Below are 26,316 nucleotides of genomic sequence, written 5' to 3'. Positions count from 1 at the left end.
AATAAATTGTTAAAGAATTAATTTGATTTCTAGTCTTATCTTTTTACCCAGATTATGATAAAAATTTCATGCTGGCATGTATGTGTGACAGTAGGCGCGAAATGGCTAAAGTTAAGTGCACGTGATTAGCTGTAAGAATAAATAATACAAAAATATTTAAACTACAGATATTAAATGTATTTGATTTAACTAAAATTTGTTATATTCTGTTTCTTTCAACCCCTCCCTCTCCTTGACTCCCTTCCAATAGTGGTATAATTTGAGAACATTCTTAATTTTAATGTAAATTCAATGGGAGAACTTAACGGAAATCAATTTAAATTTGATTTTCTTAAAGTTGAAAAGATTTAATTTTTGTAGATAATCTACTATTATAGTTAAATACTGAGAGCTCTCAAGACTTCAAATAATTTTTAAAACAAGAAGAAGAAAAAACGAATTTTCTTGGGGAAAAACGAAAATAATCAGAGGGCTTAGGATTTTTAGGAAAGCTGCATTTTTTTGGATGGCAGAGTAGCTGACATAGTGTTTTTTTTATTCGATGTTTAAGAGACAATTCTCGAACTAATTATCGAATATAAAAATGTATTATTCAATTGTACTCCCATGACATTTTCATAAATATCTTCATAATTTCATTTTTCTAAATGCTATAGTTTACGTTCAACAAAAAAAAATGGACAAAAAGTTGAATATTCAAAACAATGGCGAAGGGTGCCTACAATTTTTCAATATAATGAGATAAATATGACTAATGCTGTAGCAAGTTAAACTGTTTGACTATAAATTAATCTTGATGAAAAAAAAGCACTTAAAATTTATTAATGTTGAATTTATAATAAAAAAGAAAGTTTAACTTCTGTTCCAACTATGCAAACTTTCTTTCATATGTGGAGTAAATTAACATAACATGGTAATTTAATATAATTAATAGAATAAACACTTTGTTAATCTCTTATTTCTATTATTGTTAATACTCTTTTGTTATAATGAACAAAGTCTTTAAATCACTTGAAAGTCAGTGTGGCACATGAGAAATTGAGTACCAACTTGTCCTTTTATCAACTAAAAATTATTAATTTTAATTTCAGATCTACATATTTTAAGTAAAAGGAGTTTGTGAATAAGATGTTTGGTATTGTCAAATATTTTGTAAATTGTATTTTATTTTAAGCTATTCTTTTTATAAGAAAAGAAATCATCTACAAAAACTTACACACATGTGAATGAGGGCGAAATCTTTTTCAAATAATTTTTTCAAGAGCATTAACTGTGTTTCACACTCCTAAGGAATTTTAAACTGATTAAGATTGATGAGTTAAATACAGAAAATTGCTCTTAAAATTAAACACATTTATAAAATTTTCTCAGTGGATTTTTGTGTTTCAATTTTAATATAGATATCCTAAATAATAAATAAATAAATGAAGAAAGAAAAAAAAGCTGCGTGCCCTTTCAAAAATTTATTTCACTTTACGCTTACGTAAGGGTAGATTCGTTAGTTTCTGTCTTGAGTTTCAAATTCAGTGAAGTTTTTTAAGTTTCATAAGTACTATATGGAACTCAAAACTGTATTAAACATGATTCTCCAAGTAAGCATTTTCGGAATTTTGAAAAACATATTTGTCATTCCAAATGCGGAAAGTATAATGAAAGGGGAAAACTTCGTAATACATTCCTATACATCTACGAAATAGAGACATGGAACCGGTGTTATCAGTAGATGACGTAATCAAGCGCTGTGATCGCAGTTTGTTTCCCATAATGTAAGCAAAAAGCTATAAGCTTATGAAAAAGGAATTAGCCGTAACCGACACTTGCTCTTGCGCGCACGCTTGTTTACCAATTGAAATTTTTTTTAAATCGGCTTAATAATATTTTTCATGAATTAAAAAATGCACTGTGAAGAAAATATGACTAATCGAAGCAGCGAATTTTGGGGTATGGAATAATCAATATAAATTGTATTTTTTGAAAGAATTATTTCTCTAATTGGTATTTTTAATTAAAATCTTATAACGAATCATTTCGTTTTGTATCTTTATGAATAAGTTTTCTTTTAGAAAGATTTTAATATCCAGTACAGTTTAGGATTTGTAAATTAAATAAAATTATAGGTTTGTATTTGTCAGGTTAGTTGATTCTGACTTCACATTTCTTTTTCACTTTCAAAAAGTGATATTATCTATGTATGATATAAACGATTTTTCTATGCGATTATTGCATTGCTTTACGACGGAGATCTGTGATTAATCATCAAAATACTGCCAGCTGTTTAATGTTTCAAATTTGCTTTGCTTCACAATGCAATATAAGATGTTTAAAAGTTATATTTCGCTAACTAGTAGACACTAGAATGTGTATGTTTTCTTAAACATGTATGCTATAATAATTTATTCTAATATACAGATTTTAGTATAATGATCGATTTATAATAATTTAAAGAAATTTCCAGTTGTAATGTTTTTGAATCATCACCTGTACAATGGTTAAGTACCATTATAAAACAGAACAGGTGTCTTAAGATATAGTTTTAATGATCCTACCTATGTCTCATTTTCTTTTCTTGGCAAAGGGTTGGGGCCAAGGGCTCTATGATGGAAGGTTGCTGTAACCTCCCAAAGATTTTCACTAATTGGCAAAATTTGCTTGACCATTCGGCATATTTGTGAAAATTCATTTTCACACATTTTAGTTTTGCTGAAAGTGTAATAAGAAGAATTCTTTTTGAAATGTTTACTAAGTCTAATCGGTGTAGGTCAACTGAGGCATCACTAACAGCTGGTTAAATATCCGGTTGAATCGATTCTAACAATTATGTTTGTTAAGCTTTTAAAAGAAAAATTTAAATATATGTAGAATTTCTATAATATGTTCACAATTTGTATTTAATAAGTTTAATTTACCATGTATTAAAACTTTGTTACTTAAAGTCATTAATTTCTTTCTCGTGTGTATTTTCATTCTCTGTATTAAATGAACTTAGATAATATGACAGGTGGTAATAAAAATTTGCCTAAAATGATCATTACTACAACTGCATTTCGAAAACAACATCTATTTATTGTAGATCAGATATAATCTGTTATAACCAAGGTTGGGGTTTCGGACATCCTGAACTGGTTTTGGACAGGACACGTGGATTTTACTGTGTAAAACTGTCCAAAACCTTGAACTTTGGTAAAAGGTAAAAATTCTATAGGTGTAACCATTGTACACATAATACATCCATGTATCAATAAATATTTGATATTTTTTATACAATTTACTTTAACTTATCAAAAGAAAATAATATAATATAATAGGAAAATGTTTATAATTTTAGAACCTCCATAATTCATTGAGCAACAAAAGTGAATACCTAATCCTTTAAATATAAATATGCTTTTAATACTGATAAATTATATTTTTGCATAAGGATAAATAATGCAATATTAAAAAATAGTAATTTTTTTTTTTTTTTTTAAATACTCAATTTGTTTAAAAATTAACCTTTTATTTTTCACAATATTTTTTTTTTTTTAAATTTTATAATAGGATGATAAAAAAGACATCTATTTTTTAAAAAAAAAATGTTTTTAAATATAAATATATTAGTTTAAATTGAAAATACAAATAAACTGAAAAATGTATTAACAGTTTTGAAGGGCATAACATCAGTTTCAGTTACTGGCACTGGTGATGTATCACCACTATGCTAAAAGAATTGAACATGAATGAAATAACAGTATTTTTGAATATTACTATAGGTAAATAAACCTGTTTATGACTAGCCAAGCACTTAGTCCCTAATAGCTAAACCTGTATGGCAAGGTCCCACGTCAGTTATGTACTGTTGAGTGAGAGGACCAATTGAACTTGATTACTGATTAATCTTTCTTTGTTTAATGTTTAAATTGAAGAGTCAAACAATATTAATAAAACATTATACTTTAAAAAACAAATATTCTGTAGTAGATTTAATTATCAATATGTTATTAGTTCTATGTTTATTTTACCTCTTAAATATTGTTCAGATAAAATTGTGATATAATTTGAGTAAAAGGGTTTTGGATAGGACGGTTTAAACCGTGGATTAATCCATTCTGTCCTAAACCTTGCCAACCCTGGTTATAACAGCTTTGTTTAATGACTAGACTATATACTAGTCTTAATAACTCTCCGACCAATCATATTTCAATTGATGTCTAAAGTCTAAACAAATAATGTTGTATCTTGAGCACATTTCCTATTTTTATTTCAGGAATATGCTGCGAAGGTGGAAAGAAATATTCGCAAGTTGTTCGGCAGAAATTTCATATGACTATGGCTGCTCTTGATCCAACAGGTACAACTGTAAATTTTTTTTTTTCGTCTTTGTTAAATTCTTATAGATATTACTGAGCTGAAACATTTGTGTCTACTTAATATCCCCTTTGAATGTCTCTAATTAATATTCTGTTTCCAACTGAATTATAATTTCTAAGTTTCCAACTGCATTTAACAGTAATATGTATAACAAACCTGCGTGAATGCTAAAATGAGAAATCAATCTGTGTGGCATAACATTTGCCAAAAGGTTAATAACAAAGTATTTAATGCTGAAATTAAGTTTTTCACTTTAATTGCTACTAATTAAAATTACCAATTTTGATTCTTTTCGACTTCGGCGTCTCATGAAAATTCAGCTACTCATGGAGTAATTTTTTTTTATGTTTTCAATAAGTACTTATTAGCCTTTTTCTTCTTTGCAATTTAGTATGCCAAACAAGTAAATTTGTGTAAAAATTCCCTGGTGCAGCTGGTTTCACTAAGGAAAATTTCAAAATCAAAGTAATTAGTTTGTTATGCAAGTTAGCAATTAAGTTTTATCTTAATCTGTGTTCTGGGACAACAGTGACAAAATTAATATTGAATGCTCAAGAATGTTATAAAATTAAAATATATCATATGTAAAAAGTTCAGAATAAATTCTAGAGCGGGGTTCATGATTTGCTATGTTAAGATTGTATCGTGAAGAGACAAAGAAGTAGGTAATAAGATAAAGGGTATCTAATTGAAGAGAAAAACAATGTTTACTTTGGCAGGATGAGTCCATATCAGGGCTTCAAGTGCTGCGCATTTTGCGCCAAATCGGTATATTTGCGCATTACTGCGCAGAAACGACATTTTATGTTAAATTTGCGCCGATTCTGCGCCAAAAATGTTTTGGGGACCAACTAAACATTGCCAAATTTTAATAGCAAAAGAAAATTTTTTCTCTTGTTGATTTCATCGTTATTGATGTACCATCGTCTTCGTCAATGGAAAGCTGATGGCCTTCTTGCGCTATTCTATTTATAGATTAGTACCATGATCCTTGAATTAACTAGGGGACCATCCACTAAGTACATATACATGTTGATCCTCAGAACAGTCAAGAATCACAAAGCTTCATAACCTCAAACTTTCTATCTCCGTTTTATTCATTATATTAGTAATTAGATAAAGATAGATTAAATAAGGATAAGAACTAATTGAGTTTCATAACTTAAATTTTTTATCTGAGGGACCATCCATTAATTGCATATTGTTTTTAAACAATTATTTTACTTTGTTACTTTTTAAAAAAAAATTTTTTTTTTTACTTATTGCATTTTATTATTGTATTATTACCTTCAAAATTTTCAGTGCTCTTATTTTGTTTTAGGAAATAACTTAATAATATTTAGAGGCAAGATTTTAAATAAGTATGAAGAGAGGGGTTTTCAATATTTTAAATGCAGCAAAAAATCTTATGTTTTTCAGATTTGTCATTCAAAAATACTTTAATTCATCTCTTAATGATTTGATTTAAAGCAACTGATATAAAAAATTTTAATTATCACAGATTTGCTAAATATTATGAGTGTAGGGACAATATAATAATTTACTACTGAAAATTTTTTTTAGCTTCAATACTCGTATTTGCATTTAAAAATTATTTAATTTTTTTTAATCATTTCATTAATGCAATACTTTATAAGTAACCAATTTTAATAAAAATTTATTAGGGGCCATTCACTAATTTACATTTGTAATATAAATTTATTAAAGTTTTCTTAATTTGCTTAATTCTTTACATATTTTTATAGATTTGGTATGATCAATATTTGTGTTGAATATACTATTACAAATAACATTTATTTAAATTTTAATAAAATTACACTCGATAACCTTAAATAATAGTTAAATTAATTAGAGTTTTGAATTACCTTTTACAGAATTAAATAAAGTAATTATTAATTTAAAAAATAGTATGAGCCACTCAATGTTAAATTTATTAAATTTTTTTTAATATTTCGGCAATATTAAATAAATTTTTAGGTCTTTTCCACACTGAAACACCATTGATTCACTTGCTGTATGATGAAATGGTGTTCCTAGTTAAAGCAGGGCGTTTTTAAGAGTTTTGGTTTTCATGTTTGTCAGGAAAGGACTTAAAATCATTAGATGTAGAAAATGCAGAAATTTGGCAAAATTCAAATTTAATAGATGTTGGACTAGATACCACAAAGGTGATGACATCCTTATCTTCTTCAGAAAAAAAATTATGTATTTAGGTGTCAGATCTTTTTACTTGGCATGCACAAAAAATTTATTAAAAGCATTGCCTCTAAAAAATAGGTTACTGTGCCCTCTTAAAGTGTTGCATCCTGTAATGAGAATGGAAGAAACTTCTATTAAGTCAATAAGATATCTGGCAACAGTAACCCCATCCATTATAAAACCTGGAGAGGCATCTTTGTTACTAGATGAAGGGGGCAAGGTTACATGGGGAACCAGAAGGTTATTCTTCTGACTCAAATGAATATGCACAAATTGATGTGTTTTGGAAAAACTATTTTGTGAAGAAAGATAATTTGGGAAATATCAAATATCCTCTTATTACAAAGCTCTATTGTGCGTACCACATGGGAATGCTGATGTTGAAAGAGGTTTAAGTGTGAACGAAAAGCTACTTGACAATAAGGCAAGTTTAAATTTGCATAGTGTTAATGGTTTGAGAGAAGTTGTGTCACATATCAACAAAATAGGGGTTTAAATAACTTTAAAGTTGACAAAGATATGATTAAAGTGGCTCGTGCAGCATTTAAAAATTATTCTGCTCGACTAGAGGTTGAGAAAAAAAGAAAGCAAAAAACACTGAAACTGAGGAAAGCAGATTGAAAGCTGCTGAAATTGATTTGCAAAAAAAATTGAAGGCTTCTCAAGATCTCTTAGCCGCAGCTGAAAAAATATTAAAGATGGGTAAAATAATAAAGACATGTCGATTATAGAAAGCGGACGGATCCTCTTATCTGAGGCTAAGTTGAGGATAGCAGAATATTTAACAGCATTGGAAGGTACCAAAAAGAAACTTAATTTGTTAATGCAGGGACCTTCAAAAAAGTGTAAAAAATAAGATATGTTATTAATGGACAAAATTAAAAATTCTTGTTATTAAATTCTTCTTTTAATTCTATTTATTAAATATGCTCCAAATCTTTGTTTTGCTGCTCCAAAATTGCTTTTTTGTTGCTCCAAAGATGCTCCAAAACCATGTTTTGCCACTTGAAGCCCTGCCATATAAAAAGTTCTAATTTAAGTGCAAATTTTAAGTGTAGTACTGTGTCATAAAATACCAAAATAATGTCCTTTTATTTTTGTTTTAGCCAAGACAACATAAATAGTAAAACAAAAATTTATTTAATTCCTGAAACAAAAATTTGTAAATCTTGTATTTTGTCACAGTTAGTGCATGCATTTAATGTAATGAAACATATGCAAATATCTTTTAAACTAAATACAAAGCAGTGTCATTTTGTACTTTCAGTTTCAATATATAATGTTAACCATACTTTATTCATTTAATTGATAATGTGATGATTAAGATTATGTTTTATTTTCTGCATCACAAAATGTGTGGCGAGACCGCTTTAAAAATTGCTTGAATGAACGCTGTTTTTGCTTCCACTATTTTATGGCGCTAGCAAATTTTGGTACTGATTTTCATGCAATGTTGACCACTTTGATCAGTCTACGTCGTGACTAGGGTTGTGTCTCGGCCGATCGATCTTCGTTCTAATCTATAAAGTGCTTGACTTCAAACAGGGTTCGTACAGGCTCCTTATACTCCTTGGAAATAAAAAAAGTCTCCAAGGAGTACTTGGAACTACTTAGATTTCCAAATTAGTCATTAAAAACTCCTTAGATTAATTTTTTTCAAAAAATATTTTTCTGATCAACATCGGGGATTTGCAAACCTCTCATGACGAAGCAGGATTGGCAAGTTTTTGACACATGATGGTTTTTACCGTCATGTCAAAAACCCATAGTTTTGGTAAAACTGTATTTTTATTTGAGTTTAACTGCTTATAATTTAAAATTAATTCATTTTTGGGCAATAAAATTAGAAAAAAAAGTTGTTAAAAATATTTAAGAACAGATTCTTGCATTTTCCCAACATGAATATATCAAAACATACTATTTGAAGTAAAATATTAGGATACTAAAAAAAAAAATTCAACATTTCCAAGCATCTTTTTGTTTGGCATATTACATCAATGAAGAATGTCAAGATTGATTACTTTCATTCTTAAAATTTTGCTATGAGAAACACATGTACACATAAAAAGAAAGCCTCGTAAAATAAACTTTTCTTATAAATTTTGCTTTCAATATTTTACACAGAAATGATACATGAAGAAGCCTGGGAAATCCTTTTAGAGTTTCAATATTTCTGTATGAATGTATATCCTTCTATAAGATTGCATGTATATAGTTGCAAAATCAATAGCAATCATTTACAACATTCATTTATAAAGGCAATTATGTGAAAATAATATATTGTCCGCTATATGCCATAAATTAAAGAAAACAGTAGGTTTTTGACAGTTTTTACCGGTAAAAACACGGTTTTTACCACTGTCATGTCAAAAAACCAGTTTTTGACGACAAAAACCCAACCCTGTGACGAAGTCTGCTTATATAATGTAATAAATAAGTCTGACTGAAGTACTAAACTAGTTTGATATAAGTTAGAACATGATCTGAACATGACAAGTTCCGAAAACAAATTTTTCAACTTGAAAATCTGTAATGCAAAAATATATATTTTCTGTACAAAATTCTTAAAAACTTTTTTTTTCTTTGTCATATTTTATAAAAGATCTCAAAGCAAAAAGAAAAAAAAATTAGAGGAGATATTTTTATTTTGAGTGTTAAAAAGTGTTTCCGAAATAGGACTTTTAACAGCCTTTAGTAAATATATGCGTTTTTGGAACCATTCGCTGTCCAATCCAAGCTATAGTTAAGTTATATACTGTTTTGTCTTTTCCTTTGTTTTATTTTTCAAGGTATAATAATATCTGTCGAAGCCTCTAATCTATTTGTTTCTTACAATTTGTGTTATTTTTTAATACTTAAGCGTGATTTTTGTTTTATAGTTGTACCTACAAGCCCTGTTGTTTCTCTGATGGTTGATCGTGGGGGCTGTGAGTATCTACTCTGCAGTCTAAAGCCTGGTACTCTTTTACAAGTCAATCTTAATTTGTATTTTGACAAGGGAGAAAAAGTAACTTTTTCATTGATAGGGAAAGGTAAGTTAAAAATAAGTTTTCCTTTTCTTTTTTTAAAGAAAGGATAAAAAATTGTTAAATTTTGTTATTGTTATGTCATTTTTCACAGAAAAAATTTAACATTATGGTGATAACAATTAAATAAAATTACGTATGGTAAATCTTATATAATAATAAGAAAAATTTTGAACTGGACATTTTAAAATTGGTAATTAGTACCTAAGACAATGTTGAGAAAAACCTTAAACAAATAGAGAACCAGATGTATAGCTGCCAAGTTTTTTTTTCTGGATTATTAAGTTTAAATTCAGTATTAGTAAAAAAAAATCTTATTACTACAGTAGGGAACCGATTATCGGGACCATCGATATTCCGGATAACTGATTTTTCCGGTTTTCTGAATCGCTACAAAAAGCCTTTTTTTTTTATAGTTAAACCCAACTAAAAAAAATTGGAAATAATCTTAAAAAGAAGAAAAAACGATGAAGTAATACACTAATGATTATTTCCAAAATGATGGTAAGGTAATCATCTTTCAAAAAAGGACAAAAAATCCTAAAATCTTATGAGGAAAAAAAAATGTTTTTTTTTTTTTTAAATGACGGGAAAACTAATTGAATTTCGTTCCGGTTTTTTGGTTTTCCGGTTTTCTGATTTCCGGATAACGGGTTCTGTACTGTATTTCTTTTCATATCTTTAATTTATAAATTTCGTTTATATGTAGCCATCTGTCACTGCCAACTAAGTGATTTTGAACGCCTTCACATATAAATGAATGTATAATTATTTTGTGTTTAGATCTGGCAAAATGAATTAATCTTTCTGATAGAATCATATTTTAAGTATTATCACACTTCCACTTGATAGATTCCTTTTCAGAGACTAAAAGTTGGCAAGTATACGAGGAGAAGAAAGGTCTTTACCTGTAACAGGCTTAAGAAGTGTTAAGAATTAAACCTATTGCTTGATTGGTTATTACACTGCAGTTGGAAACATTTTAGGTTTCCATCACACTTCTTGCAATACTATGACATGGGATAGATTTTTCTTTTCTTTAACTTTTGCTCAAGCAAAATAATTGCTCTTAAAAGCATTTCCCAATATGAAATGCTATTGCTTTAATTAGCAAACAAATCTGTTAACCATACATAATTTACTAAAGTTTAATAATTTTTCTAGTCAAGCCTGCTTCTATTGGTAATGCTTGAGTCGAAGTCCTGCTATAACAAAAACATCCTATATCTTAATATATTACCAAAATAGTCCTATAAATCCTATTTTTTCCTACAGAGTAATGTCATGCAAAATTTACAAATTTTTCATTCCATAATATGTAAAGAATCTACAGTCTAAATTGTCTTTCATAAGACAGCTTGCAAATATGTTGCTGCCTCAAGTAATAATTTCAAGATTCTCTTGATGGAGTTTCAGATGAGTAGAATTTCTATTTTCGAATGAAAAGGTAATCGGGATCATCTCCGCTACAGACATCTATCTGTGTTTGTTAAAGTCTGTCTCACATTTTTTTTTTTTTTTTCGTGTACAGGCATCATTTAAAAGATCAAGAATGGTTACAGTTGTTTGTATTGCTCAAGAAATAATTATATTTTATCAGAATGAATATGTCAGTTATAAAGCCCAAAAGACTTCCAGGAGTGATTGTATCATGTCATCTTTGGTGTCTATAAACTAGGATTTAGGCTCGTGGTTTTTTCTACAAACTTTGCGAAATTCTGCATGTCTCAAGACTATTGGTTCGCCGACTTCTGTTATAGAAAGCAATGACATTTTTATAGAGTTCTGCAATTTAAATTTTTAATCCTCTTAATGACATACTTACATGCATTATCCATTTTAAATACTATTAAGAACTCTGTCAGGAACTGCTCATATCGCTTTTCATAATCAAGCAATTTTAATATAAATCATCAATTTTCGTATTTGCTTGATTTAACAGTTACACTTTGTGATTGGTATTCACGCGTTTTTAAAATCTAATATTGCAATTCGTGTTCATGCATTTTTAAAATCAAACATTGCAATTTGTATTCACACGAATCATTTGTATTATCATGTATTCATTCAAATTTTAAATTCAATGTTGCTATTTGTATTTTCAGGTTTTTGAAATCTTATTTCATATTCACACAATTTTAAAACCCATTTCTGTGATTCTCGTAAAAACTAAGTTTTTTTCTTGAATTAGTTCCAATTACTACACTTCCTAGAGAAAAATTCAATTTCCCTTATGCTTTATTATTATTCAGATAAAACCTTTACAAATAATTGTGTCTGTCTATTAATAAAGTAATTGGACGATTCCAGCATTTATGAGTCAAATTTGCTGTTTTTAAAAAGCAAAAAAGTTGTTCAAATCCACTAATTTTTGTGAAAATAAAACATGGCATCATTTACACTTACTCCAAGTTTTAGTAACTTTTATTAGTTTAGAATTTTTTTTAAAATTTAAAACTTGATGTTACACACAATATGCTAGATCAATCCTCTGCAAATCAGCCACTTTTTAATTTTGAGAAAAATAATAATATTTAGTTTCTTAATATTTATGTAGATGTAAATGACATCTAACTTATTTACACAAAAACTATTAGGACTGATATCTTTTTTAAATTTTTATAGTCTGAAATACATTATTTGTAAATGATAAAATTGCCCATTAATATCTGTTGCTGTAAAAAGAGGGTAAAGTAAAAGAAAGACTTATTTGCTTACAATGATTGTGTTCCTTTGTAATTACATTTCTTCATTCCTAACCTCATTAACTTACATTCCTTAAAAAAAAAAAGTTTGTATTTTTTGAATGCTTAATCAACTATTTATATGAGAACTAATTGTTAAATTCTGTTTCAGGCAAAATTCATTTGAGTGGCTATCATATTTATGAGAAAAATGATTCAGTTCCTGTTGCAAGCAAAGAAAAAGGTGCATTTTTATTGTTTGGTTTAAGTTTGAAAATTTTTTGCTTTATTTTTTTTATGTTTTATTTATATGTTTAATTAAAATAAAAAGTCAAAGTAAATTTCACAGGCGTAACTCTTCCAGGAGCTCACAGATATCTTATATTATTTTTTTTAATTATATAAGTATTTAATTATATATATATTATATAATTTAGTTACATATATATTATACAATTTAAATCCACATATGTTTAATTATTTTTTATTATTTAGTTAAGGTTTTTTTATGTGATAGAAATATCAAAAAAATTGCTATAATTCATTCTAAATCAGTGTTTAAATCTCAAATTTGCATCATGGACTGTGAATCATGTTAGTTTGCAACAAGGATGAACAATCTATGGCGCACTAGCCAGAACTGTACCCACACCTGCCAAGTCTCTAGTTTTTTAACAAAGACTACTGTATTATAAGGCTATCTCCCGTTTTTCCGCATATTCTCAAATTTCTCAGTGTTTTTTGATGAAATTTTTTTTAAAAAAAACTTTTTTTAGTAATAAAATACCCTCTAATCGTAAAAATATTTCTCTATTCCTCAACAAATGGCAATGTGGCCAATTCTGCAGATCTTGCGACCCCGCTTAGACAAAACCGGATGTAGTGAAAATGCTGCTGTGAGTCGTTTATTCTGTGAATTTATTTTTCTCCGATAACAAACACCTTATTTACTTGCGAGAGCCTGGTAGTAACTTCCTTTTTGCATTGTATTTTTATCAATCATCAAAAGAAAAGTGTATTTCTGTTTTCAGAATCATTCATTTTAAATGTCAATTGGGCAACTAGAAAATGAACTGTATAAAAACAGTTCAAAAATATTGCAGATGTTGTGTTAGAAATCCCATGCAATCCGCATGGCAATGCAGAGTGCGAAAAAATTTTCTCTAAAGTAAACAAAATTTTACCAAATTTCGCTCATCACTTTCTGATGAAAAGTAATTTCTCTGGTAACTGTTATGGACAGAACTTTGATAAACCTTTCCTATGCAAAGCCAAATCAGCTACTTACATTCGATTTATGAATATGTAAAGTGAAGTTGATTACTTAATTATGCAAACTATTTTGATGTTGAATGTTTATGGTTTAGTTTAAAAAAATCTTCTTTAGACTAAGATTTATATTCATATTTTTTACTCTGTTAAATGTAACTGCTTACTTTATTTCCAATTTTGCGTTTCTCTTTTTTTACTTACATTTTCATGCATGATGTATCAAAACTGTACACATAACCCAAGAAATATCACTTGTAAAATCTATGTTATTTTTTCTCTCTAATGTTGTAGAATTTATGATTTGGACCTTTAACAATTTTAAATTTAAATATTAATAAAAAGAAAATTTTAAGTTTCAACAAAAATACCACTGTATTAGAAAATTATTACTTATTTTTAAACTTTTCATGCTACTGTTTTAATTAAATTTTTTTTAGCACATGTTTGAACATTGCTGTAACAATTTCATTTTTCTTTCAAGTTTTATTTATGACAATGAATTTAATACTTGTATGCAAATGTAACTTTTTACAGATTGCTCCATGCATACATGTTATTTTTAGTTAAAATCTGAATACACCTTACATTTTCATTGTTACTTTACAGTTTTATCTTACTCATGCTGACCCCCAACATAACATTTTTTAGTTTTTGTGGCTTGCTATCAAAAAAAGGTTTTTCATCCACAGGTCTTCAAAATAATTCTTTCAGATGCATATTAATGAATGTAACTATGAGTAATCTGTTCATCAATAAAATTATTATTATAAAAAGCTCCAAGTATTATTAGCTCTTACATGCCTTTTATTTTATAACCAATAATTTTAACTCTATTAGAATTTCACTTTATTTATCTGAATGTTTATATGATATTAATGTTTTGTGTGTATAATGATCCATATAGATCAAACTGTATCTCCTAAAAAAATTCTTGATGGAAAAGCAAAGAAATCAAAGGACGATGACTCTGATGAAGATTCTTCTGAAGAGGAAGATGTTTCTGAGGAGGAAGATATTTCTGACGATTCAGATGAGAAAACTGAAGATAATAAAAAAGGTCTCAACTCTTTAATTTTTTTTATTCGAATTATAACACTTCTACGATTTTATTTATTTTACAAGAGATTTATATAAACTAATTTTTTGCTTTTATTTATTTATTTAGATTCCAAAAGACTACTGTCTTATAAACGTTCATGGTCAGCTTTGACCAAAGGTGGAAAAAGTGATGAAGAAAACTCCGACAGTGAAGATAGTGATAAAGATAATGATGGTTAATAGTTTCTTTAATTAATTTTCTTTAATTTAAAAGTTTAAAGAATTTAAAACTTTTTTTTAAATCTAAATATATTTTTATATCCTAATGTTTTTAAAATTTCAATCTTTATGATGATGTCTTTTTACTTTTTCTAAGACAAGGGCAAAAGTTTTCATTTTTTTGACAGATTTGCTTCTTTTAAAAAGAAAGAAAGAAAAAACTATAGAGAAGTGAATGAAAATATAGAAAGAATTTTAAAAAAGTATTATACTATCTAAAATTATGTTTGTAATTTGAACTTTAACTTCTCATTTATCATTATATTTCACTATGAATGTCACTATTTGATTGAACTGTATGAATAACTTGAGAATTTACTTTTATCATTTATTTGTTGGGTATTTATCTTTAATAAAATATTTACGAACAATCTTTGCTTTATAATAAAAATCTTAAAAGGAAAAATTTTTAATTAAGAAAGGTCTATTGCTATAATTTTGTTTTTAAAGCAATTATCATAAAACTTTGGTATATTAATTTTTTCCATATATTTTTGACCGAACTTTAGTTAAGTATAAAGTTTGGCTTTTATTTTCTTTCTTTCTTTATTTTTATTTATTTATTTTTTTTTTTTTCAAAATTTCATCCCTGTAATTTTTATATGTCATCGATGTATGATTTGCTTCTTACTTAAGTTTTTTAGTCTTTAGTTAGTTTAGTTTAACTAAGTTTTTATGGATTAAAGGAAATCAGGTGATACCTGAAGCAGTTGAGCTGCTTCAAGTGTCACCTGATTTCTTTTAATCCATTAAGTTTAAAAATGTAAAAATGAAGTCTAAAAAACTGTGCATTAAAAATTATTAACATTGCAACATAATAAAGTTAGGAGGAACAAAAACATTCTCTGAAACAATAATTATTGAGGTAGATTAGAGCAAATGAAAGGTTAAAATCATGAAATAACTAGTTTGTCTTGTGAGATTGTAATGACTATCTTGAAACTTTAACAATCTTAATTGTTTAAGAAGTAAACCTTGCAAATTATTTAGAGCGGATTTTAAAATGGAAAATAATTTGCCAAACATTACTTTTTTCTGGTGGATTTCGATTTTTGGTCCTCAAAATACGAAGGAATAGTCACAATCTTGAAAATATCTCAATTTAGTCAGACAAGAAAAGTAAAATTGGAGTCTCATAATGTTAATTTCACTATGTCTTTAACATGGTGCGTAATTTTTTCACAAGTTCTTATCTTCGATTTTTATAAGCCCTTAAAGGTGCTTTTTTCATTGGGTGTTTTTAAACAGTGCTTAATTTTCACTTATTGAAAAGTTTCTTTTTTGTTAAGATTCTTTAAGAAGCTAAAATCTTCACTTTATAAATTTAACTGAATATTAATATTTTTTTATAATTATTTGATAATTTATGATTTAAATATCATCTATGTTAATGCTCATTTATTCCTTCATTTGTGTCAATGTTTTTAGATTTTTCTAAAAAAACGGATAAAGAGTTTCAAAACAAGAAAAGGCCAAAGAATGAAAGCTCTGAAGCCATCTTAGACAATAAGTTGAAAAAAGTTACTAAACAAAATGGTAAATCAGAACTTGCTTGCTAATTGTTCAATTAGATCATTGCTGTAAAATATTTAATGTCCAGATACGATTTATTAATTATTTGATTTTTTCTAATTTTCATTGTAGAATATATAATTTTATAAAGTTTGTCTCTTTTTTTTTTCTTTTTTTTTTTTTTTAAGATCTTCTTAATTCCTCAATTGGAAGAACGCCTATGCCACAAAAAGCTCCTAAAGACAGTAAGGCAAACTCATCAAAAGCTGTGACTCCCAAAAAAGTAGATTTTGTGGACATTGAAACTTCAGATTCTGATAATGGTGAGTTGAATTGTGCTTAATGAATTGATTAAAAATGATGGTGAAAATCTATAAACTCTTACATTACAATTTTACATTACGGAAATTATATTTTTTGTTTAATTTCATATGATGTCGAGTCGTATTTAATTTATCATAATGTGTTTGCACATACTTCTCCTTAATCTTGTACAAAATGTATATTAAGTTCACTAATAATACCAAATTTATTATTTTTAGCAATTTTTAGGTGCTAAATTTAAAAAAAAAAATAATGAAAGAAGGAAATTAAAACCACAAACAAATATCAATCTGATTTTTTATTTTTTGCATTTCACCCAGTATATCATACATTATTGGACTTCTAAAACTTCACCTTATTTTATGTACACTACTAAACCAAAGTATTGGCATTCAGTGTTAACAACAGCCCATAGAGGGCCAAGGCTTACTGTGGCCAACTTCTCGGGCTCTGGAGTGCAAGAGCATATATTCTGGTTGGATGGTCAACGGAACGCAGAACCCAAGAATGTGAAGCACTACCATTCAGCCACCTGGTGTCTATTTTATGTACAGTGCGCAAAATAAAAATGAACTGTCCTGAATAACTTTTGATTTAATAACTGGATCTTCACATTCTGAGACTCAATCTTATTAGTTTGATGGGGTGACTTCAAATGTGCTAATTAATTAGTGTACATGTAAACAAACTTTCTCTGAATAAGCATACCTTTTTTCAACAGAATTGTATTTCTGACCAAAATATAGGAGGTAGCCACAATCTGGGAAAAATGGTTCCAATAGGTTAATCAGGAGAGCAATCCTAAGTTAGGACCACTTAATGTTCATTTTACTTCTTGTGTATTTCGCCATAACTCAAGAATTTTTAACCGAATTGAGACATTTTTGCACACTATTATAAAATTTGTTTATACTAAGCTTATCCCATAGAAAATATAACTTTTAGTGGATATTTATTATTTTATTTAATAATAGTTGAAATAAATTGGAATTGTAAAATATCCAAATTTTTAAATCATTTTAAGGAATGCAATTTCAATTGCAAAATACAAAATTTGAGCAAAATGGATTGAATACTCTCTGAGAAATCCTATTATAGAAAAGTTGTATTTTTAAAATTTGATTTTTTTCAGGAACTAATTTGACCGATTTCAATCAAATTTTGTATTTAGCCATATAAAATTGCACTCTTTAAACAGATGTAAACATTTTTATACCTTATGGTTAAAAAAATTTCAGCTATTATTAAATGAAATAATAAAAAATGATGCAAAATATACTGTTTTGACCATGAAACAGGCTTACCATTTCATTAATTTTTCTCAACATAATTTTCTCAGTATACTAAATTTTATTTTGTAACCGTCGTTGATCAGCCGACCCAATTTTTAGGTTTATGACTACTAATGTTCAACTACATAGACCTATAATTTTGAGCCCAATCCGGAATACAAGGGAACTCCTGGATCAAGTATTAGGAAACATTTGCCTTCGTGAAGGACTTTTTGATGGGACTAACAACTAACCCGCATTTGCGTTGCATGGAGAGGAAGACCACGAGAACCTCCCGTGGTTAGCCTTGCGGCAAGGGGAATCTAACGCATGATCCATCTACCGCTGATGATATTTCACGTCAGCACTGTGGTCGGTGCAAGCCGAGTGCAGAATTCGTATCGACCAGACATCGCTGGGATTCGAACCCTGATATCTTAAATTATTGGTTTTCCTCTTATTTTGTTAAAGAAAGATAATCGCCTCTAAAATCAGTACTTATGTCCAACCTCCTTTCCACTTTAGCATCTTTGTTTACTTTGCACAAATAATTTGTTAGTTATAATATCTATTTTGTAATAAAAGGAGCGAAATTACTGTTTATAAAACTGTTCTTGAGTAACATACGTATCTTATTTATAAAGAAATTAAAAAAAATCTTTTTTCAAATTTAATGTTTATTTAATAGAGAACTAGTTTATTGGATTAATTTTAATAAACTTTTTACGAACGATAAATTTTATAAAAATAATTTCAAATTTTGTTATGAATTTTTTGTTAAGCTTATTAAACAAATGTTCTTCGAAAACTATAACTACCCGTTGCACCAGTGGGGTTCATTAATTTCTTTTGGATTTTAAAAAGAGGTTTACACGGAAAAAAAAGGTAAAATATAATGGAAAATAATTATCATTAATAATTCCATAGAAAAAGCTTCATTAAGTCTTTTATGCTTTGCTTGTTGCATATTAGTTCATTTAAAAAAGTCTTTTAATTTTTATACACAACTTAAAAAAAAACTATATTGATAAAAACTCAAATTTAAATGTACATTTGAAATTCTGTATGCTATCATCAAAAAATATAAAAATTTTATCAATCAACATTATATTGTTTCAGAGGAAAATGCCTCACCATTAAATGCAACTCCTATTAAAGCAGTTGAGCCAACTACTCCAAGCTCAGAACATAAAAAGAAAAAAAAGAAGAAGAAAAGTAAAGCTGCTCCAGAAGTTAGCAACGTCACTGTATGCATTTATTTTTTCTTTATTCAAGGCTTTCAAACTTGTATCACTCTAACAAAAAAAATTAGTTATATGTATGAAGTTTCTTTAGCTTCATTTTTTTCCCTTTTGTTTTGAAACAACCATATTTATAACTCCCAAGAATATATTTTAACTATCTAAAATGAGTTAAATAACTATTACTATTTCATAACTGCAACTCTTCCATTTCATTTGGAACTCTCAAATTCTGTTGCTTCCTCCTAATCTGAATATGATTATCCTGGATTCTGCACAAAAATCTGGAAATTCCCTTTAAAATAAAATAAACAAAAGTTTTTGAGGGGAATTATAATTATGAGAGAGAATTACAATTATAATTATTTGAGGGGAATTAGAAATTATAAATTTTATAATAAACCTTATTTAGTCTCTATTTTAAAGGAATTCATATTGTTAGCGTGTAATGCTCATCAAAGCTGCAAAAACTATTAAAAAAATTTGAAGTAAACCATTGAAATGAAAGAAAGGGATAAAGATTTTAAAAAAAAAAATATTGAAATTGAATCAACTGATAAATCAAAGCAATTTTTAAATAATCGACCCCGAACTAAAGCAGTTGATTCCATTGTTTATTTCCCATTTAAAAAAATTAATAAATAATTATAATCATTTAAAGTCACATTGGAAAATTATTCTGTGGTTAGTAATTTACTTAATTTTTATCTGCCTCTTTATATTTTTATGAAAATTTGAAACACTTATTCACAAAAGCATGGTTTTTGGCATCAATTATCAAGTTTTTACCTATCTCTAGTAGTTGCAAATCAGTGTTCATGCATTGCTTTTATTAGATATAAAAAGTTTCATGCTAATTATACAATTTTATTTCCGAACTCTGGGCTAAATAAAACAGATACTTCTGTTCAATTTTTATTTTACGACCACTGGAGAAAATCGTCCTCAGTGAAACTAAAAGCTGGGTGACTATATAGATATTTTTCTTGTGAAAAAAAAACAACTTTTGAAAAAATTGGCCCCTTTTTTCTAAAGAAAAATCTCTTCTTTTTTACTTTTGGCAAAATGTTTGAATCTCAAGTCCCTTTGTTTAAAATTCAAAGCTACTAAGCACCTTGCTTTTATTCAAAACAAAAATGCGAACTTGAACCAGTCCTGCTTCAGCTGAATCAATGCCAGTCCGAAATGAGGAGGGAAAAGAAACTTTATCCCGATTAAACTGAGCGTGTTCTAAAATAAAACCCTGGTTTGGGAAAAGATTCTGCTGTAGTGTTAAATTTCTTGATTTTTCCTTGGCAAAACATTAGAAATGGAAGTTTAAAGCATAGTCACAATATATGTGCAATTATTATCCATGCGTGGATTGTTATTTTTGTTTTTCATCAAATGAATATAAGTGTGTGTTCTTCTCTCTGCTTAAAAAAAAAAAAAAATGAATAAGCCTGAAAAATACCTCCCACAATTTAAAGATGTGTTACAATTCAACAACACAACTTAAATTTGCATAAAAAGCTCCCTTATATTATTAAATCTAGAAAAGGCTAAATATTCATTGCATGCTTATTGTATGAAAATAAATGTTTCTTAGCTATAATTTTATATTGTAAAGATTTCAGTATAAGTTATCTTAGATTAAGTTTTTAATAGTGTCTTTGGTAATTTTTAATACATAAACATATTTTTAGATTTTTGTCCATTTTTATTTTTTGTATTTTCTTAGTTTAAAAAATCCCTATTCAATTTTTAAATAATTCCTATATCTTTAATTTTTTTCGTAAATAGCGTTTCCTCCCTTTATAAAAAGAAAAAAAGGGTCCCTAGTTTTGATTTTGTGGTATTGACAACTAAACAATTCACAGTTATAATTTCAGAAAATGTAATAAGTATAATATTTTATTCACACTCATTTAATATCAATCATAAATGGAAAATATTGCAATCAATTAATATTTTTTAGAGTTATTAAGTTTTAAACTTCTAAGAGCAATCCTTTCTCAAAACTAATATCTCATAAATATAGAGTTAGCCAATTTTTGTCTGAATGTGATTTATTGAGAAAATTTATTTAAATGGACCACATCTTCTAGAAAAGTTACCTTAGTTTTTAACTAAAATTATTTTTCTTAAAACAGGACCTTGATAAGAAATCTGGGATCGACTCCTTTATGAAGTTGCAATCTACTACTTTCTATATTTATATTCTTTCTTAGCAACTTGCAAGTTCTTGTTTGGGCAATGTTCGTTATCACTTTTTATTATAATAGAGACTAGTTATAAATTATATAATTAATAAGCAAATTTAGATTTTTTTTTTATGACATATAATTTAAATGTGTGATATTCTTCAGAATGAAAGTCCCGCAAAGCCTAAAGGACTTGCATCAGCCTCTTTTAGTCAGAAATTACCTGGAGGACTTGAATATGAAGATATTAGGGTTGGAAATGGACCTATTGCAAAAAAAGGAAGATTAGTAAGTTCCTAATTTACCAAATTATATTGTATTAGAATAACAACAATATTGCTTTTATAGATCCTTTTCAATAACTAGCATTTTAAGTCTCTTTTTGTGTAATTGTGCATTAATATCTCAAAATGGCTGAAAAATTGGCATCACTATGCCATTTAAGTATTTTTCATTCTGATTGGGTCACAACTTCAGGGTTGCCACTCTACATGGAGAACAGGGAAAACCTGGAAAATACAGGGAATTTAAAAATCACCTAAAATAACAGGGAAAATGCAGGGAGTTTTGATTTTTTCCTTGCAAACTGGGAAAATACAGGGAATTTTGTTTCTTATTTTTGTCTTTTAAAAAATGGTACCCACTCAAAGCGTAATCTATGGGATATTTAGCCATGATATTTCAGCTATACTAAACTATTTCACTTACTATAACATTATTTAAATATGTTCAGCTGTTTTCCCACCAATTAAAACTAATAAATATAGTTAGCCCTATATAGCTCGCAAAAGAGAACAGTAATTGTTGTTTCCTTTTAATATATTCTGTATAATAGTACAGGGAAAACACAGGGAATTTTTTTTCCAGATTTGAGTGGCAACCCTGAACTTTCAATATTTCAGTTTTTTTTTTTTTAATTCAATATTGTTGCGTTTACAATTTTAGTTATTATAATTGTATAGATTGAACTGTGTATAAAGTAAAATTTGAGTTATTATTTTCTTATTTTTAAGCCAATTATTATTATGCTTTGTTCTCAAGTCTTGATTGGACTAAGATTCTTCCTTAAGTCTGTATTAGTTAATGTTTATGTTAATTGGGAAAAACAAATTTATTATAAAATTATTAGATCTGCTATTTCTGACATCAAAGTTAATCATTTTACTATCAAAATCACTTTGTTCTGGGTGTATAAAAAATATGTAGATATATCTACATTTAAATACATATCTACCTCTAAAAACTAATAAAAAAATTTAAAGAAACTTTAAACTTTTAACAGGTATCATTAAATATTTTGTCATACCAGAATTTCTACTGCAGTAGACATGACAGCTTTTTTTGTCGTAGAATGTAATGATATTATGAATGATGTCTATATAGTAGTAATATCTATAGTGTCTTGAGGTGTAATGATATTACTTTTAGCTGCAAAAAGTCCTCATTGTATAACAAGTTCAGCAAAAGTTTATTCCCAAGTTAACAGGTTAAAATGAGTTAAGAAACTGGCAAAATGATAATAACACCTCTTAAACTAAAAATGTTGCATTTGAATTAGATTTCGTAGTTAGCTAATTTTTTCTTTTGTTTTATAAAATCTTATAATGTATAAGCATTGATATTATAATTATTTTATTTATCAGGTTCATGTATATTACACTGGCATGTTACAAGACAATAAGGTTTTTGACTCCAGAGAAATAGGAAATAAACCTTTTAGTTTCAGGCTTGGTTCTAATCAAGTGATAAAAGGCTGGGATATGGCTGTCGAAGGTAAGAATAACTTAACCCATTTAAACAGTTAATTTTCTTTTGTCTTGTGCTTACTTTTTTTTCTTTCTTTTTTGTTACGGGTGTTTTTCTTAAAGTGAAAATAAAATTATTATTAAGTCCAATAATTCAAATAGTTTCCATCTCTTGGTTAATAGTTTCTTTTTATAAAATTAGTTCTTCTTTGAACATTATCATTTGTCGCCATTGTCAGCAACGTCCATATCTTGGGTACTTTTCCATAAGTGCCATCTGCATTCGACACCATGTAGATGTGTATACTGGGAGAGATATTAATCATAAAATCTTTAAATATCATATACACTTATGAATTTCGGCAAATATTTAAGGAAAACTTGAGGTGCCAAATCTTATGATGTATCCATGCTTATTATGGTTTCCAAGAATTTTTATATTTAACTGTTTTTTATGTTTAACTGTTTTTTTTTTAAGTAAGTTTTTCTCCCTTGACTGCCAAGAGTTGTAAAATTTTGTTGTTTACAGATAATCTACCATATTTTTTTTTTCTTTTTAAACAATTCTAATATATATATATATATATAATAAGTAAATGGATTTGTTAGAAGCAAAATAATAAAAAGCAAAGAATCCTCATCTTTTTCCTATCCAACAAGCTATTTTTAGCGTATGAGGTCAAGGGTGAAAGAAGCCATTTTTGTGTTTCGAAAGAACAAATGTATTTTCCTTTGATTGTATTATACATTTTTTTTACCCTTTTTTTCACATGAATAAATATTAAAAATAATATTCTAAAAATGATTTCAATTTTTAATTTAACAAAAAGTAGAATATTGATTCTTTGCAATAAATTTAATTTTATCATTTTATAATAAAGCATAAAAAATTTCAGTGTTGTATTTTTTTTAATTCCTACTTAATCATTACTTTTTTTTAATTTAATAATAATTCTATTAATATTATACCTTTATAAAATTGGTCGTAGAACATGAAAATTTATAAATCTGGAAAAATCAAGATTGCCTTGTTATAATTTTGAAAAATAAATATTGTTAACGATAGTGACACAGGTAAATGTTTCGTAATAAATTTTATGTTAAGATAAAAAGACAACTTAAAAATTTTAAATAAAATTTTATGCCACAGGTTACAAAAGTCAGGGAATCAGTTTTTATTTATTTATTTTTCTGAGTGTATGTGGCTATTCTGACCAAGTAATGTGAATACCTTAAAATTGTGTTTACTTGAATTTCGTAAATGCTGGTTATTTGTGTGTTATTGTACGTCTGATAGCTAGTTTAGAAAATTGACGCCTCTGCGAGACTCAGTTTTGACACTGAAGTTAATGTAAACTCAAATAATCTCATATGAACTATTCATTAAAAAAATTCAATTAGAGTTATCAGTGCTTATAGTAAATACAACACATATAGCGTTAGAATTTTTTTTTTTTTTTTTTAAATTTATGAAAATTTATTTAGTGAATGTAATTTAAAAATTTAGAACGCATATGTTTGAAGAATTATATTTTGTAGTAAATGTTTTATCTTTTTATTAAAGGTATGAAAGTTGGTGGTAAACGAAGAATGAAAATTCCTCCAAAGTTAGGGTTAGTATTCTTCTTTATTTTCAAAATAATTCACTTCTTAATCTATTTCTATTATTAGTATTATAACCTAATCAAAGAATGAAACTGATTTACACTAATTCTGAAAAAGAGAAAATAAGAAAATAACATTTAGAATGATAAGTCAAAATGGAAAAGCGCTAATAGCAATTAAAACCAAATTTGTCTTTCTTTAATAATTTAGAGAGTTAGAAACACAAATCAAGCAAAAAACAAAGACTATTTAAAGATATGTAAGTTAGCAAAACAGCTCTTCATAAGGGGACACACTGTCTGCCAACTACAGAAGCCTTTCTGTCATCAGTGTTAATACCAAAAACTGACTGTGCCCCTAGACCCCATAATGGATAAACTAAATAAGAAAAAGCAATTAAAAAATTGAAATGTAAATGCAATGAAAAATTGTACAGAGTAAGACTTGATAATGAAACGCCCACTTATAAGAAAAATAAATCAAGATAAACAGTTAGAATAACCAAAATAAAATATAAATTGCCGAATCTTTGAAAAAATCTTTCGAAATGTATCAAGTGCTGACACCTTTCGAAAATTTTGAAAAATAAAGCAAAAACACATTTAATGGGTAAAAATTCCAAAAACATTGTGCCATCTATATGCTTCATCAACAAATAATCCTAAATTTCACCACATAGGCCTATTTATGTGGGCATCAATATTAGCCGAATTATTTGAACGTCTTTAAAATACTTTGAATTAAAAAGTTAATGAAAAGGAAAATTATTATTCTTTAATGTAATTTTAAAATTCCGAATATCTGAAAGAAAATCTGTCATATTATTACAAATAAAAACTGAACTCTAAACCCCGGACCGAGGATCGAACCAGGGACCTGTGGCACGACAGCGCTGCCGCTCAGCCACCGGGCGTCTATTACAAATAAATTTTAACCTAATAATTTAACCTATCAAAGTATTCTTTAAAATTTTAAAAAATGAATTGGAATCAACTGGGTGAGTAGCGTTCTTAAAAAGTGCGTAAAGGTGCTTCTTTTTGATTGAAAGGTAAAAATATTTATTAATGACTTTTAAATTAAAAAAACTGATGCTCTTTGGCTGTTGAATATTTGGTATTTGGCTGATTTTTTGGTCGAATCAGCCAAATCATTAATCATTACATCCCTGCTATATGTCCTTTTATGATGCATGTCTTAATATGTTACATTTCTAATAGGTATGCAAACGCAAGAACGGGACCCATTCCACCAAATAGCACACTCTATTTTACTGTGGAGCTGAAAGCTGTCTCTTAGAAGTTATCAATGCTTTTAGTTCTTGTAAATAAACATTGTTGTCTTTATTGTGCTTTATTTATTTTTTCTTCTTCTTCTGTGTTTTGATTGAAAATGAATAATTTTGTTATGTAGCTAAAAAATAAGGTTGATCATTTTGGATTTTCTACCTACTTAAAAAATAAAGAGCATTTAACAAAAATAAACTGATAGCTGACAATAGAAAACAACCATGTGATTCCACCAATTTCAATATATATACATATATTTTAGAATTTTGTAAAAAATGAAGCAATAAAAAAATTAGTACCACTT

General features: G+C 27.5%; 1 protein-coding gene across 1 annotated transcript; it reads left to right on the top strand.

Moving 5' to 3' along the window:
• Window positions 1–1,784: 1,784 nt before the first annotated feature.
• Window positions 1,785–26,069, top strand: LOC107446721 (46 kDa FK506-binding nuclear protein). The gene is made up of 13 exons (XM_043048089.3): window positions 1,785–1,941; window positions 4,244–4,327; window positions 9,426–9,578; window positions 12,429–12,500; window positions 14,433–14,585; window positions 14,694–14,801; window positions 16,274–16,381; window positions 16,546–16,680; window positions 19,072–19,199; window positions 21,542–21,664; window positions 23,020–23,149; window positions 24,686–24,734; window positions 25,944–26,069. The coding sequence occupies exons 1-13, from the start codon at window positions 1,896–1,898 to the stop codon at window positions 26,020–26,022; spliced, it is 1,368 nt and encodes a 455-aa protein (XP_042904023.1). The 5' UTR covers window positions 1,785–1,895; the 3' UTR covers window positions 26,023–26,069.
• The last annotated feature ends 247 nt before the right edge of the window (window positions 26,070–26,316 follow it).

Source organism: Parasteatoda tepidariorum, chromosome 5 (assembly GCF_982258835.1).
Source record: "Parasteatoda tepidariorum strain Cologne lab strain chromosome 5, Ptep-v5.0, whole genome shotgun sequence".
Classification (NCBI taxonomy): Eukaryota; Metazoa; Arthropoda; class Arachnida; order Araneae; family Theridiidae; genus Parasteatoda; species Parasteatoda tepidariorum.
Note: the sequence above shows the minus strand (reverse complement) of the source record. Positions and strands in the feature narration are given on the sequence as shown.

Coding starts and splice junctions, on each gene's coding strand:
- LOC107446721 (XM_043048089.3), top strand. CDS start 1,896: ATGCACTGTGAAGAAAATATGACTAATCGAAGCAGCGAATTTTGGG. Junction 4,328..9,425: donor GGCTGCTCTTGATCCAACAG/GTACAACTGTAA, acceptor TTTGTTTTATAG/TTGTACCTACAAGCCCTGTT. Junction 16,681..19,071: donor AACTTCAGATTCTGATAATG/GTGAGTTGAATT, acceptor ATATTGTTTCAG/AGGAAAATGCCTCACCATTA.